The 15,879-nt window shown below is 38.4% G+C and overlaps 1 protein-coding gene across 1 annotated transcript; it reads left to right on the plus strand.

The window, feature by feature from the left end:
* The first annotated feature begins 4,335 nt into the window (after positions 1-4,335).
* LOC135698376 (zinc finger protein 729-like) lies at positions 4,336-13,316 on the plus strand. The gene is made up of 5 exons (XM_065218310.1): positions 4,336-4,417; positions 10,331-10,619; positions 10,680-11,270; positions 11,339-11,848; positions 12,619-13,316. Exons 2-5 carry the CDS (start codon positions 10,413-10,415, stop codon positions 13,042-13,044), a joined length of 1,734 nt encoding a protein of 577 aa, XP_065074382.1. The 5' UTR covers positions 4,336-4,417; positions 10,331-10,412; the 3' UTR covers positions 13,045-13,316.
* Positions 13,317-15,879: the final 2,563 nt, after the last annotated feature.

The raw sequence follows: 15,879 nt of genomic DNA on the forward strand, positions 1-15,879 counted from the left end.
AATAACTATATTGTTCAATTGTTTTAGAGATAACCCGAATTTATAGTTGATTTGACTATATATAGAGGGCAACAACTATAGTCCATAGTTGGCTCCTCGGTTGGCTCAACTATATTTTTCAATTGGCTAAAAATCTCTCTAATAAAGAAATTTTTTTTTTTCAGTAGATTAACAAACGTCAAACTTCAAAATACAACTATGCTTTAGTTGATTCAAGAAAACTATTGTTAGGGAAGCAAAATTTTTACAATGTTTATTAAACGAACTGCTCTTCATTATCGACATATTAAGGAAATTTGTTTTGCTTCTTTATCGATCTCAAAAACACAACTGCAAAATCATTAAAAAGGTGAACAAGAACATTCAACAAGATTTGAACCGTGTTCATCTGCGTGAGAGCCAGCTATCTTATCGCCTGCTCTACGCATCACAAGTATGTGAATTTATAATGATTCAACTATAACATTGACAATTATAACAACCGTCAAATGTAATTTAGTTGTTTCAAGTGACAACTAAATTACATTTGACGGTTGTTATAATTGATCAATGTTATAGTTGAATTGAGTATAAGATGAACAGTTGAATCCACAAACGAAGTGACAGACGACTAACTGGCGAAGAAATCAATTAAAATAATAAGGTTCGCTGTAATAGAATTTTCATAGAAGCTTGTGCCATCAGCCACCAGATGGGCTAGTATTTTTGTTCTGATTTGAACATAGTTGATTTGTGTGCAATATGATCTTTGACAGTGTGCAAAGAGTGTATCATTTTGTCATTTTTTTTATGCATTTCAGTTTAGAGTAGAGTGAAAGAGATAGAACCAAAACATTCTACACTGAAACAAATCGACATGTACCGTTTATTGGATCCATCTTTTAACATATTAATGTCAGCAGATTTATTCATTCTATGTGATGATTGATAGATTCCATCGGATTATCACTTAAAAACTATGACTGCGATATGGAATGATTTCTATCGTAATTTCACATGCTTAGTACTTGATAAAACTTTGCTTGGAACGTGGTTAGCGATAGGTAAGATGTATACCCTAATAAAAAATAACCATAAACGAACGATAACCCAAATCATTGAACTATTCCACAAATGGTTTGGATGATACCCAGAACACGTCGTTAAGCAAATTAACCATACAATTTTTATTAGGGTATGAATATTGTCTGATATATTTCATGGTGAAAAACTGGTGATATGTAATGGGTGGGAACAAACATCTAGAAACTAATGGAAAATCATATGAGTTTGCACTATGAGAAAATTCAGTAAAATATACCTGTTTTCATGATGAATATTGCTCACTAAAAGATATATCTTATAAGATAATCATGTATATTTTATTGGAGTTGCTTTTAACGATTTTTGACGTTTGTTGATATGTCGCGTGCAAACAGACATGTAGAAACTATTGGACTGTCATTTAACTTTGCAGTATAGGAAAACGTGTATATCTCATTGGAATAGCTTCCTTTGATTTTTGAGGTTTAAATATTGTAAACAGATCTATTCCAATCATTATATAGTCATATAGATTTGCCTTTTAAGAAATTCAACAGCAAACATTTGTTTTGGCATGGTTTTCCGGGAAGAATATCGCTCCCAATAAAAACATCTTACATGATTGTTCTTTATAAATTATTTTATAATTTATTAAATTATTGATAAGTCGAACTAACTATTGCTAACAACAATTATACTGTATTGAATAATCTTTGTTTGTTATTGTTCCATAAAAAAATGATTCTACTGCAATATTTACTTTGCTAAGATTCTAATTGCCTTCTACACGGTTAATTCAGATTCCAGCACTAGTACTCGAACTTCATAAACCAGTTCCATCAACTCATATAATGTAGTCGTTTGTTTTATTGCACACAAGAGCATTAAGAAACATTTGAATACACGACGCCACCGAAACGGAGCTTAAATTTGTCAGTGCTATTTTTCTTCACTCTAGCAAAACGAGCATAACGTTGCACTACATTTCATGTCAGGAGAGCTGTTCTTACTTCATGCTAATTGAACGAGCTCAATCTTGAAGTCAGCCGTGGCCCAGTGGAATCGAGCGCAGACACCGAAAGCATCACACCTCAACAGTTCTTGATCGAATCCCAAATCAGCTACAATAAAAAAAGACACAACTGGGAAAGCTCCCCACTGCCTGATGTTTATTTTTCGATTTATTTTTAGAAATCGATTAAATACATGTGTCAAAAGAAGAAGTTATTTTCATGTGATTTTCACATAAACTTTACTTCGATTGATTTATGACACATATATTATATTCTGGTGAAAAGTAAAGCTTATGCTTATGGGTTTCAAATCCATTTCAGTTAATTATTATAATTTGACCGATTTTCATTTATCATATGACGATCATATATAAGTTACCAAATTATCAGCATTGTAAATGTATCAGATATTCATATAGAATTTACCTGACACATTTTCAATCATATCATTTTCAATGGATTATCTTATAGCGCAAATTTATTAGACTTCCACATAACAGGAATATGTCATATTGGTTCAGTGTAGTAGCCATGTGGTACAATCCATTAGTAGTGTTGCCATGTGGTACAATCCAGTAGTGGTGGTGTTGCCATGTGATACACTGAAAAATTGCAATAGCAGGTGCGTCACCAAAGTTTTCGAGCCGCTCCGTCTGTCACTTCGTTTGTGGTTGAATCCATTAGGTAGATATGATTGAGTTGACGGTCAAATTAATGTTGGAAAAACTATAGGTTTCTTTCAAACAACAATATTTTTCCATGTGAAAGTAACTATTAGGATTGTTATCTTAACTTAACGAATTTGTTCTCCGTGATGTTTATTTCAACAATACATAATATGGGTAAACAATTTTCAGCGTGTCCTTTGTTCCTTGTTGTTTACATTCGACAAACTCAACCGAAAACGGGCTGCAAGCGGTGAAATCGAAGCAGAGGGTCCGGAAACCCACGCAAGCAAGTGTTCCAAGCTCGACAAAACCGGTGGAACCCCTCAATATCAACTTCACTCCGTCGTTGCTGATGCCGATCTCCATATTATCCTCACCCGACGTTGAAAGAATAACAGATAGTCCCTTAACACCAAGCGTAGAAAGAGACCGGTATGAGCTCAGGTATCAGGACCAGTGTCAGAAACGACAAAACGACGCTAATATCACAAATTTTCACCGGTTTTACTGAACTGGAACCCCCGGAAATCCACTCCGACGGCCCCCGGATCTCGGACCCGGATTCCAACACCCATAGACCACCCTTAATCGCACCAAAAAATAGTAGGAAAATAGATGCCCTGTCTGCCGATTTCTATTTATTTGCTATCCATTTTAAATATTTTGTTTTATCCCGCATTCAAATGCTAAAATAATTTCAAAATATGTTTTTATTTTATTTTAAACATGGAAAGCATGTTTAAAATAAACATATTTAGTTTTGTTTCTATATAGTTGTCAAATCTACCAAAAATATTCACGTTTATTTTCAACACGAATATTTTTTAAATAAACGTAACAATATTTTTGTTTTAAACATTATTAACAATGGATTCGAACATGGAATACGTTTGTAATTAACCTAGTTTATGTTTGTGGCCAGAACAAACTGAATTTAAGTTTAAATTTACCTCAAATTTGTATGTTTCGACGGAAAATTTTTCTGCGTGAATACATACAAACTATGCTCAAGTCACGAACAAGTTCTATTTTTTTTCTGGAAAAAAGGCACCAACTTGTGAACAGTAGTGAGAGGATATCCAGCTTTCCATTCTCAGTAATGGCGGCCTGTTTGTATGAATAAATGTATCCTTCCCTGTGCTATTTGGAGGTTCGCATTTTTACCCCTCCTTTTCTCTCTCCCAGGAACAGAAGAAAATGAAACAACATACGCCCTCCAGTTAGTGTCAAAAAGCACAGTGAAGGATACATTTATTCATACAAACAGGCCGCCATTACCGAGCATGGAAAGCTGGATAAACAAATGTAAGAAAGATAACATTTTTCAAGAAAAATGACTTGAAAATTGAATGCGATCGAGTCCGCACCAGTTAGCTTCCATGCTTCCATTTATTAACGTCCTTTTAAACAAACCACCTTGAAGAGATGGATATAGTTCATTCAGGACGGCGCACCAGTCAGGGTTTGAAGTCATTGTATACTAAAGTACTTACGTCGATTTGACAAGTTACTCTGTCGTATCGACTGTTATTTTTATCCATATACACATCTTGGTTTTGACAGCCCTGCATCAATGTTCTATGTTTTTCTCTTGTAGGGAACTTTCCGTTTCCTGTTGCATTCATCTTTTTTCTGATTCCACTCTTAGAAAAAAACCTCTGTAAGTGGAAATAGTGACTAAGTTGGTGATATTTTGTGGAAATTCTACTAGATGTAGGTATTCTGTGTTTCAGCTTAGTAAGTAAGTCGTTTTTTGTTGTTGATAATATGGTGTTCGTGTCGATATCACATTTATTGTGAGTTTACATGAGTATATTTCTGGAGTGCTTTTTGAATAGGTCGTATGAGATCGAGAAGCCCTTATGAAATGTAAATTCACGGGAGTTTTGAAAGAATTCAAGCTGAACATTGCATTAGGTCCTAAGTAACATTGATAGATTCTTTTCGTCGACTTTCTCTTTCGTTAATAACTTGAGCACATAACCGTTTCTTGTTGTGTTTGTCGTATTAGCACCGACAAACCGAAATGACACTTAATTCTGACTTATGCCCGAAAATCAGAAATTTTATTGTTTTTGCTATGGTCATTCATGTCGGTTTGTCGGTGGTATTAGATGCTAGATAAAAGTTTCTTTTGCCGATCTGTGTGCGGAAAATACCTGGAAATACCTTAACATGGCCGTGGGGATACAAAGCGAGAAAATCGACGAAGAGAATCTGTGAATGTTAATTAGGACTTAATGCAATGTTCAGCTTGAATAATTGTCAGATAGATTGTACCTCATGAAAAATAGAAAATTTAATAATTTTTTGATAATTGAAAACAAAATATATGTTATATCAAGGATTATCAAATGCACCTATCTACTTTTGTAAAGAAAGATTCGAAAATCAATTCTCGATGAACATTTCAAATGGTCCTATCTGCTTTGATCGATTATCTTCATCGACTTTTTCTTTTCATAACCACTGCTATGCAAACAGATTTAGCGCTAATTCTACCACAGAGTTTGATAAAGGAGATTCTTATCTAGCGTCCAAAACGTAAAATACTACAGGGCAAGGTTTTGCAACTGAGTTATTAACTAAAGAGAAAATTGATTAAGAGAATCGATCAATGCAGATAGGACCTTTTGAAATGTCTAGCTAATTATTTTTCGAATTTTAGCTATCCTACGTAAACCAACATCATTATAATGCAATAATGCCCTTAAAAGCATAATAGAATTACATATAATTGTCAGAAATGATCTATCCATTAGAACCGATTGTAAACTACTGACAATTTACACTGCACTAAAAATTATATGTTTTGTTCATAAAATATTGTAAAAAAAATCCAAATATAGGTTGTCCCATCCATAAGAATCTACGGAAAAATAAAATATTCAGCATTTTGATGATTGATTTCCAGATGGGACTGATATGCTTTTATGGGCAATATAGGTTAGCCGTTCACACTACAGCCTATCACCCTTCTTTTTCTTCGCATTTCAAGCTTATTGCTTATCGCATATTAGTTTATTGCGTGCTCTCAACTTGGTGTTCTAGATGCACTTCCACAGTTATTAATTGAAAGCTTTCGATGCCTGTACTATTTCTGTATTAGTATAATCATAGAGGTAACTCTAAGACCAGAAGGTCCCGAAGAATCGAGCTCAACTTTTTGGCTCAGCTGTGGTACTATCTTCGGTCCCAAGCTAATCGATGTACCCCTCTAAACATAGGAAAATCCACGAACCCCTCATTTTATCTGTCAAACTTTCACAGCGAATCAAAACAAACATTGTGTAGTACTAGAATTTTGACTAGAATGGGGCACGTTAATCGATTTGCTTGGGACCAATACTGCCCTGTGCGGCATAACAGTCCCATTAGCATTTTTGGCGATTATGAGTTATACATTGGAATCGATTGTCAAGTACCATCACTTTACAATGTACACGAAAAAAATCCTACTTTGTTCAGAAAATGTCGCGAAAAATAACAAAACTATGTTGTCCCATCCATAAGAGCCCATGGAAAAAAAATCTTCAACAGCGTTTTTCTCAGCTTGCTGTTTTAACGAATAGGACAACTATGCTGAAAAGGGCAGAATAGATGAGTCAAGTAGTGAGCCAATTTAAAATCGTTAGTTTCGTTTTGATTGTTGGTATAATTGTGTGGCAAGTACACTCATACTCCAATCATACTTATATGCCCAGGGAAGTCGAGAAATGTCTCAACCCGGAAAATTCCTAGACCGGACTGGGAATCGAACCCAGCCACCTCCAGCATGGTCTTGCTTTGTAGCTACGCCTTTACCGACTGAGCTAACGGAGACCTCATCCAATCACCCATTTTCTCGTTTTCGTATCTATTAGCTATTAACATTCGTAAAGTGCATGGGGAGCTGGATGGAACCACCAGGACATGAGCTTCCTGCGAAGAGTTAATTGGGAAACTGGAAAATGAGATATCGGGTACTGGAAAGACCAGGGGGTTCTCTCCAGATTGCGTACCGGTTATACCAAGCTGTCTCAAAACATGACAGGGGTGGCAAACTTCCACATTCCCTGCGGCACTTCCGCAATACAGGGTGCGTGACGAATTTTTGCAGTAAATTTCAAATAGTAATTTCTCATGCTTGTGCATCATGATTTAGATATATTTGGCAGCACTGGATAGCTTATACTGTTAGGTGTAAGATTTAAACAAACAATGTTGAGTAAACGTAAAGATGTCGAAACAAGAGAGCAATCTGTCAGCCGTTGTCGCTTTGTTGCGCGCCGGAGTATGCATGAAAGAAATAATTCGGTCGGTAAATGTGTCTGAAAGAACAGTGTATAATATTAAAAAAGGCTTGGGAAAGTGATAAGACGGAGCACCTGCTCATACTGCTAATGAAGCACAGAAATGGCTTACGGAAAATATTTCGTAAATTTGGGAGGAAGAAATTTGGCCCCCAAGCAGTCCCGATATCAATCCGTTGGATTATTTTGTATAGGGCGTCGTCCAACGGGATACCAATAGAACCCCTCACACCACACTTAAGTCGCTAAAAGCTAAAATCAAGGCAGTGATGACATCTATGGATCGATAACGGCGCCGGTGGTGTAGTGGTAAGCGTGATTACCTCTCACCCCAGCAGGCCTGGGTTCAATCCCAGTCGGCACCGCCGGGATGTTCTGAGGCATAATATCTCTGATCACGCCTTCCTTCGGATGGGAAGTAAAGCCGTTGGTCCCCGGTTCATGAGTTGATGGGTCGATAGGTAGGGTCCAGGAGTGGGAGCTGCCTTCCAGGCACGTCGGTAGCATTGGTGCTCAGCACGGAAAACAAGATCGACGGAAAAAAACAAACCAAAGGAAAAAAAAATCTATGGATCGAAACATTTTAAAACGTGCATACTGCAGTTTCCGGAAGCGTCTAACTACAGTCGTCGAAAGGGAAGGCAATTTTTTTTGAATAAATTTACTTACAACTTCCATATGTTGCGAAAAAAAATCGCACAAAATTCATTGCTAGAATAACTAACTGGTGTATTTTTTCTCAAATATGCCATTTACTGCAAAAATTCGTCACGCACCCTGTACATCTGTCAGTTGAGCACTTATTATCCACCTGCCCGTATTATCTACAATACAGACGCTCTCGGCCACGAGTCATAGAGAGGCAGCTTTACCAGCAAAAGTTGTTCATCGAACATGCATTTAAACATTCAATTTAAAAGTATCGTAGTTGGTAGTAACGCCACCAACTACGAATGTGTAGGAAGGCAGCTTTTCCACACCTGCTAAGGATATCGCACCCATTCAATACACATGGTCCCTTCCGCAGGAAGACGTGACCAGAGATTTTTATGCCTCAGAAAAATCCCACCGACCTCGGCTGGGATTGAACCCATACCCATTGGGGTGAGAAAGCAGTCACGCTTACCATTACCCCACCGGCGCCGGCTTTTCGATCCTACTCCCAGTAGGATGAAACAACAACAACATACCGCTTGATTGAAAGTTCCAGTACATTAGATAGTACATTGATTCCCACATTGAAATGTATTGGCCCCTTATCGTATCGAAAATAGCTTCGGAATGCTTGCGTTCTTGAAATGGCCTTTTGGAGTTGCGATAAAGCTATCACCTTCTAACTCCCAGATTTAAGCTTCTTGGAATTATATAAAAGATGGTTGCAGGAGGATTCTATCCATAATGTTAGAAGATTGTAAATACACACACACCCCAATATATCAAATGATTGTACTACAATACCCCAAATATCACTGCGACGAACGCCAGGACTCCGAATTCCTTTACCCCGAATGTGAACGAGCAGCAATCAAAGGAAGGCTAAATGTAGTTCGGGGAAGTGACCTTTCTGAGTAATAGCGTTCGTGAAGTGATATTCGGGGTAACGGCTTTTGTGGCAATGTAACACAATCGATATAACTTTGCAGTCTGAACATAGCATAAGATCCCCATGCAAACAACGCCAACTGGTAGATACATTACGTATGGTATGGATGGATTCCACATTCAAAATGTAACACGACTTTTTAGAACAAAATTTATACTATATTTGATCTTCTTATGGTCTTCTCAGTTGAAGCGACGGCAACATATCAAGAAGCAGTGGCGTCGCGTGAACCTCCCTTTTACCTGTTCATCAACTTTTGTCTCAAAAGGCACAGGGTCTTCTAGTGTCACTGATTTGTATCCATAGGAATCAATATTGTATGGTTTGCTTACGATCTGAGAGTTGTTAAACAGGTAAATTGAGGTTAGTGCGACGATACTGTCAAGGAGACTGACAACTCTCCCATTTTCTCATACAATCGTCATGAGATCCATAAGACAGACGCAATCGTGTCATCTGCCGCTCAAAGGTTTAGGTTTATGCGTTGCTTGCCACCTCCGCTCAAGCACAGCGCTACTGTATCTTGGATTCTGGCAAAGTTGCCAGTCTTCTTAAAATTATGTTTTCGGTAATAGTCTACACACGCTAAAAACAGATAACCCGAATGTAGCTTTGGTTTACCCAGATTAAACTACACCGGACAAACTAAGAATATGGGTAAGTTATTAACTCAAATATGGGTAAATTTAAGTTAAATTTGAATTAAACTAATTTATATATGGATAATATTTATCCATATTTGGGTTAGAAATTCACTCATATTCTGAATTTGTCTGGTTTAGCCCAATCTAGGAAAACCAAACCTAACCACGCCAAATGACGAATCGGAAAAACCAGGGATGGGCAACTGAACCAACCGGTTCGCACCGTGTGCTTTATTGCCGATTGACTCAAAACTTTCGATTTTTTAGTTTTGGCCTAAAATAAGTAAACCTAGCAATTTTGGTTCACACCGGAGAGGGTCAATGCATTTTCTCGGTCACTTGAGATGGAATGACCCATATGTAAGCTGTGAGTCAACAATATTTTAGTTGGATGTATAATTCAGTTCTTAGTTTAGGCATAAGGGAAGGAGGGGCATAGTGAACAGGTGAGACATAGTGATCTTCCTGTGCTGTAGCCTTGGATTTCTTATGGTTAGAAACAAAATAATTGATCATTAATCATTGCAACGGTGATATTGAACCTACACACTTAGTTTTTTCTACCGAGCTCGGTTGTGCAAATCTCAGCAAAAAAAGTTTTACTCTCAGCAAACATTTAATTTTCCTAAGCTAAGCTAAGCATTATCCGGGTCTCAGCAATCAAATGTCACTTTTGCTGAGATCTCAAAGAAACTTATTTTTGCCGAGATTTGCGCAGCCGAGCTCGGAAGGAAAAACTAAGTGTGTACTACTAGTTAATTTATTTCAAACAATTAAAGGTTTATGACTGGAGTACGAGATGCTCATTATGTCCCACCTGTTAACTATGCCCCTCTTACCCCTACCTGTCGTTGGGACATCTCCCATTTAGCAAAAACCCTGTAATCAGCAAATGATTGGCTGTACTTCCAGGGCTTACAGGAAAGATGGTAGAAATTGCGGCGAGTAACTTGAAATTGAGCGAACTTTGAAGCATTAACAATTTTTTGTCCAAAATTGAAAATTTGAAAGAATTGTAGGTTTAAGCTTAGGCAAAGCAGTTACGTATCTTCATTGTAAACATAAATTTAATTTGACTAAATTGCAGTTTCAACGCATTGCTTGCCTACGTGACCATTACGATCTATTTTCGAAAATTTACCTGGGTTGTTCTCCAAACCTGAACCACAATGGAAAACGGTGCATTGTCGTCACTTGATCCGGACTCCTACGAGCGTATTTATGTATGTCATATTTGTAACGGTATATCATTGGAGCCCGTGTGTGACAATGATCATATCACCGACGTTTTAGGTGTTGATTTCGAAAATTTCATCAAACCAACAACGCTGAGTACCAATAATGAACTTGTCTCTGAGGGGAAAACTCATCGGAAGGTTCGTTTAGCAATACATAATTCATTAAAAAGCATTAACATGAGGCTTGGTACATTTTAGGTCAAAATTTGCGCTGTTATTCCTCGTTTCGTCAACACTGATTGGCAACCACAGAACCAACTTGGTTACCTATGCCCAGCGTGTGGAGATTTTTCTCCTGATGCCGAATGCAAAAAGAGCCATGACATCCAAGCATTGAAAGACGTTTGCAATATGTGTGGAACTGAGTTTAAATCGATAGAAGAAATGTTGCAACATCGTACATGCTGTAGTTCTGTCGATAAATATTTCGTAGACAGTAGCATCATGACCATTGTTCCATCATGTAGCACTGGTCAAATGTTGTACAACGTCGTCCAACCAGTTGCTTTATACCTACCGGAAAACTTTGCAAGTATGGTACAGAAGGGCAGCCTAGGAACTGGTCATTACCAAGTTGTGGCTGCATTATTTGATACTGACAGTTCAAAGAAGGAAAACATGGATACCCTATCGGGTAGCGACTTCGATTTAGAACAAAACATTTTAGAATGGGACGAATCGATAGATTTAGCGGTTTTGGAAATGAATGATCCGTCTTACGAAATATTGGAAAATGATAAGAGTTTGAATGAACCAAAAATAGGCGAGGTGACTTCTGATCCAGCACTGGTAAGTTTCATCTGCTCTACTAGACAACAAATTAAAGATTATTTAACTGAATTTAGAAATATTTACAGATTAAACCATCCAAATGCGACCAAATGAGTTCTACCACTGTTATCAACAGGAAAGCTATGGGACACAAACTGGTCGAAAACAGAAGACTTCTTTGCTGTGTCAGATGTAAAATGGAGTTATTGAACGTGGATACACTGGTCGCCCACTATTTGTCCCACGGAAGCTCAACATTCATCTGTCAATTTTGCTTGCGTCACTATACCCGATCACACTGGTTTAAAGCTCATATGAAGAACCATGCCCATCAGTTGCCAATTGTGTGTTCGCTTTGTGATGATTCGTTTCTTTCCACAAAACTACACGAAGAGCATCTGAAAACGGTTCATCATTTGAGCGTACCCGACATTGGAAATACTTTGCTAGACAATCAGAAGAATGCTTTTATGTGCATGGAATGCGGGCGATGGCTTAAGTCGGAGAAGCACCTGAAGTCGCACAGACAAATGCATGACATGGTGAAAGGAAGGACTGTTCAATTGAAGAATCAGATAACGACAGTTGATCAACCGGTACTATTCGTTAATTTGTTATACAAGATTTCTTTTGTTTTGTGGCTTTCTCGGTCTACACACTTAGTTTTTTCTACCAAGCTCGACTGTGCAAATCTCGGAAATTTTTTTTTTTTGCATTTCATTTGTTTGCTGAGATTCAGCTAAGCATTATCCGAGACTCAGCAACCAAAAAATGTCACTTTTGCTGAGATCTCAGTGAAACTTATTTTTGCCGAGATTTGTACAGCCGAGCTCCTTAGAAAAAACTAAGTGTGTAGGCTAAACGGTCAGTTTTGCATTGCCCGACGTTTCGGCCATTCTTACTCAAAATAACGGTGGACTGTTTTACCCTTGAAAAACGCCACAATAAATGGCCGAAACGTCGGACAGTGCCAAACGGACCATTTGCATTATCGTAGACTGAGAAAGCAATAAAAAAAGAAATCTCCCCACATGCCAGTCGAACAACCGAATAAATTCGACAGAGAGCATGCATAAGGGCGAATATGCGATGATCGATTCTCTTCATCGATTTTCTCTTTGCATTGCTACAGCTAAGCGAAACAATTTTCTAGAATTTGTTCAATGCAGATTAGTAACAGGTAGGTTGTATTGGCTATCAAAAGCAACAGCAAACGCACCGAGAAACGTTAAATCTAGCGAGTTATTAACAAAAGAGAAAATCGACGAAGAGAATCGATCATCGCGTATAGGCCCTTATGCATGCTCACTGTCAATTATTGTTCTGTAGGAGCTTATTATAGCCCTTTATAATTATGTATTTCTAGATTCTTGCAGATGGTAGAAACAATGGGCGAGCATCGGCGAGCGCGGTTTCAACTAATACAAATTCACCCAAACAAGGGAAGAGGAAGCCTATTCATATTTTTGAATGCAACATTTGTTTGGCGACTATTAAGTCAATCGAAGAGGTACGCCAACACATGATGTCTCATGATGCTCATCGACTTAATAACTGTGAAACTTGCAGTGAGCGATTTCCAACGACGGCACAATTGCAGCAGCATAAATGTATAAGATACGATTCAAATCTTAATACATGTACAGACTGTAGCAAAGTTTTCAGTCATCCTGCTGGATTGCCATGTCATTTGAAAACTGACCATCAAGTGGAGACTATTTCCTGTGACAAGTGCCAGTTGAAATTCAAAGTGTTGAGTACTTATCTTATCCACCGTGCCAGGTACCATTGAGGAAGATAGTTGTGTGGAGTAAAACCCTTTAGTAAAAGTATGGACGGCCGTCATGAAACTAAACAGTCAAAATCCGTTCCACTTCAACAAAGCAATACATTTTGACAGTTTTGAACGAATTTGGATAGCCGTTCATACTTTTAATCCTGACTTTAGCCTGTAGTGGAGCTCAGATAAAAAGGTCGAAACATACAGCATTTAAAATGCATTGTATTAAGTGAAAATGTTCAACAATCGAAAATCGTTAAAATTTAATGGTTATCAGTATTTATTTGTTTCAATAAAATAAAACTTTAGTAAGTTAATAACATCCTTTTTTTCGATCCGAGGCCCGCAGCCAGCGCCAGTGTCATGTCATAACTCATACCAATCGATTCAGCTTGACGAGATGAGAAAATGTATGTGTGTGTTTAAGAAGGAACTTTCAAAATGCAATAGGGTTATTGCAGCTAGGTGGCAACCCTATCTTGTTTACCTTGCCTTGACAAGAGCTAACAATGCTAACATCGCTGCGGGCCCGCGAATTGTGGGCCCCCCTGACAGCTCATAATTTGTAAACAAATAGAAGATTCAAGCCAGAATTTCAAAAAAGGCGTGACCTATATTTTAGATATTCTTAATATTTTTGCTTTCATTTTATGAAAAATAAACTTATAACTCATAAAACATTATTTTCTGATTTGCCATTTTTGAAGTTCACACTTGAATTGTGACGTTTCAGATGTTGGTTTCAATAACATGGTGGCATATCACCCAGCTGGGTTATTGCTCTAGTGTTCTTAAATGCAGCAATCCAGCAATTTTTTACCCACCAAACCTACCTCACTCACCTCTTGCTGGATTACCCCTGGGACTACACCAGAATGCACTAATGCTCATGCACCTCTCTTCAGCTCAGCTAGCCGGCGTTGCTAGTTCGCTGATCTTCTCTCCACTTTCGATGCAGTTCAGACAGTATTTGAGTGACTGCCCAGCTGGCGGCATTCCAGATGCCCTCATCTCGATACATTTCATGGACGATATAAGAGCTCTCCCTTCGCACTGCGTCAAATCTAAGACAGTCAAAGACCACGTGCTCCGGCGTTTGCTCAAAAATTCCACATTCCGTACAGAAGGGTGATCTTGCGTGACCGAAACGATGTAGATACTCCCCCTTATTCTGCGAGTCAGGTGGCTCTCTGTCACCTCGTGTGTGGAGAGTCACCTGACCAAATGACTCGCTGAAGGGGGGGGGGGGGGGGGGGCAATACAATTGTTTTTGTTATAATTTTTTTCCTTGATTTGTTTTCCGTCGATATTGTTTACCGTACTGAGTACCAATGCGTGATCAGAGATTTTATGCCTCAGAAAATCCCGTCGGTCTCGACTGGGATTGAACCCAGTCCCTTTGGGGTGGTTTTTGTTATGCTTATTTACTTGTTCGGGGTATCATCCAACAAAAAGTGGAATAGTTCTGTCATTTGGGTTACCGTTCGTTTATGGTATTATTTTATTAGGGTAAAGCATAACCAGATAGGAATTGTGTCAGGTGGAAGCAGGTCTGAACATACTCATTATAGCTAAAATACTACTTTTCGAAATTATGAAACTATGAGATATTATAATAAAATTTTTTATATGTAAGATGCAAGAAGAGGAGATGAAGTTTGTGTATGATACATAAAACCAGTTAGTTTTGCTTTCAGAGTCCCACATAATAAATAATCATTGAATTTTAATTAGTGTAGAGTTCTGGAAAATGGTTCTCTGGAGGGAAGAATCAAAATTCGAGCTGTTTAACCGAAAGCTGTGTGTGGTGCAGATCGGTTAAGGAGCTTCAGGAGTGCCACATCCAAGGTACGGTGAAGCATGGAGGAGGAAATGTATGACGGAATAATGACGGCAGATTCCTACATCAACATCCTGCGGGAAAATCTGGAAGTTTCGCTGATCCAGACGGGCCATGTTGAAGTTCGTATTCCAGCACAACAACGACCTGAAGCTACTGCCAAGAAGACCAAGTCTTTCTTCCGCTCTTGACGGATCAAACCGCTGGAATGGCCTCCACAAAGCCCGGGCCTCAACCTCATCTAGAATTTTTGGGTGATTCTCGATGCCAGGGTTGACAAAACTGGTGTTACCAATAAAAATAACTATTTGAAGTCCTGGAGCGCGCCTGGAAAGAGCTAGAATCTACAGCACCTAAAGAACCTGGTGGAGAGCATGCCGAAGTGCCTGCATCAGGTCCTGAAGGCCAAAGGAGGACACATTAATTATTCAAATGATTTTCTTTTACTTTAATTTATCTTTTCAGGAGCCAAAATCAAGTGAGCACTTTTGTTGTCACTGGTTTTCTTTCAATACAAATTGTTTTTTTTTTCTTTATGTAAAACTCTTTTTGTGAAACGTGAAACTTTAAAAGAATATATAAATAAAATATATAAAAAGTGTGTTTACTTTAGTTTGAACCAAGTAAAATTTTTAAGATACAATTTTTGTTTTTTGTTTGTGCGTATCACCGTTCGCAAACACCAAGGGCGCGTTGGTCCTCCATGAGCATAGTTCAGGTCTCGTGGCCGTAGAGGACCACTGGTCTAATCAGCGTCTTGTAGATAGTCTACTTCGTGCAGCTGCGGTTTTTTCGTCGACCGGAGCGTCGAAAGTAGACACGATTCCCTGTCATAATGCGTCTTTGAATTTATCTGCTGGTATCATTTTCGGCGGTCACCAGTGAGCCTAAATACACCGTCACCGTCAATGTGAACTCGGGGTGGGAGGCTAACATTGGCTTCCCTAGAACCCCTTCTTCTCATGTATTTCGCCTTCGATGCGTTGATGGCAAGTCCAAACCGCCAG

This window comes from Ochlerotatus camptorhynchus, unplaced genomic scaffold, assembly GCF_037179485.1.
Source record: "Ochlerotatus camptorhynchus isolate MF236.1 unplaced genomic scaffold, CSIRO-AGI_Acam_v1.1 ptg000085l, whole genome shotgun sequence".
NCBI classification, from domain to species: Eukaryota; Metazoa; Arthropoda; class Insecta; order Diptera; family Culicidae; genus Ochlerotatus; species Ochlerotatus camptorhynchus.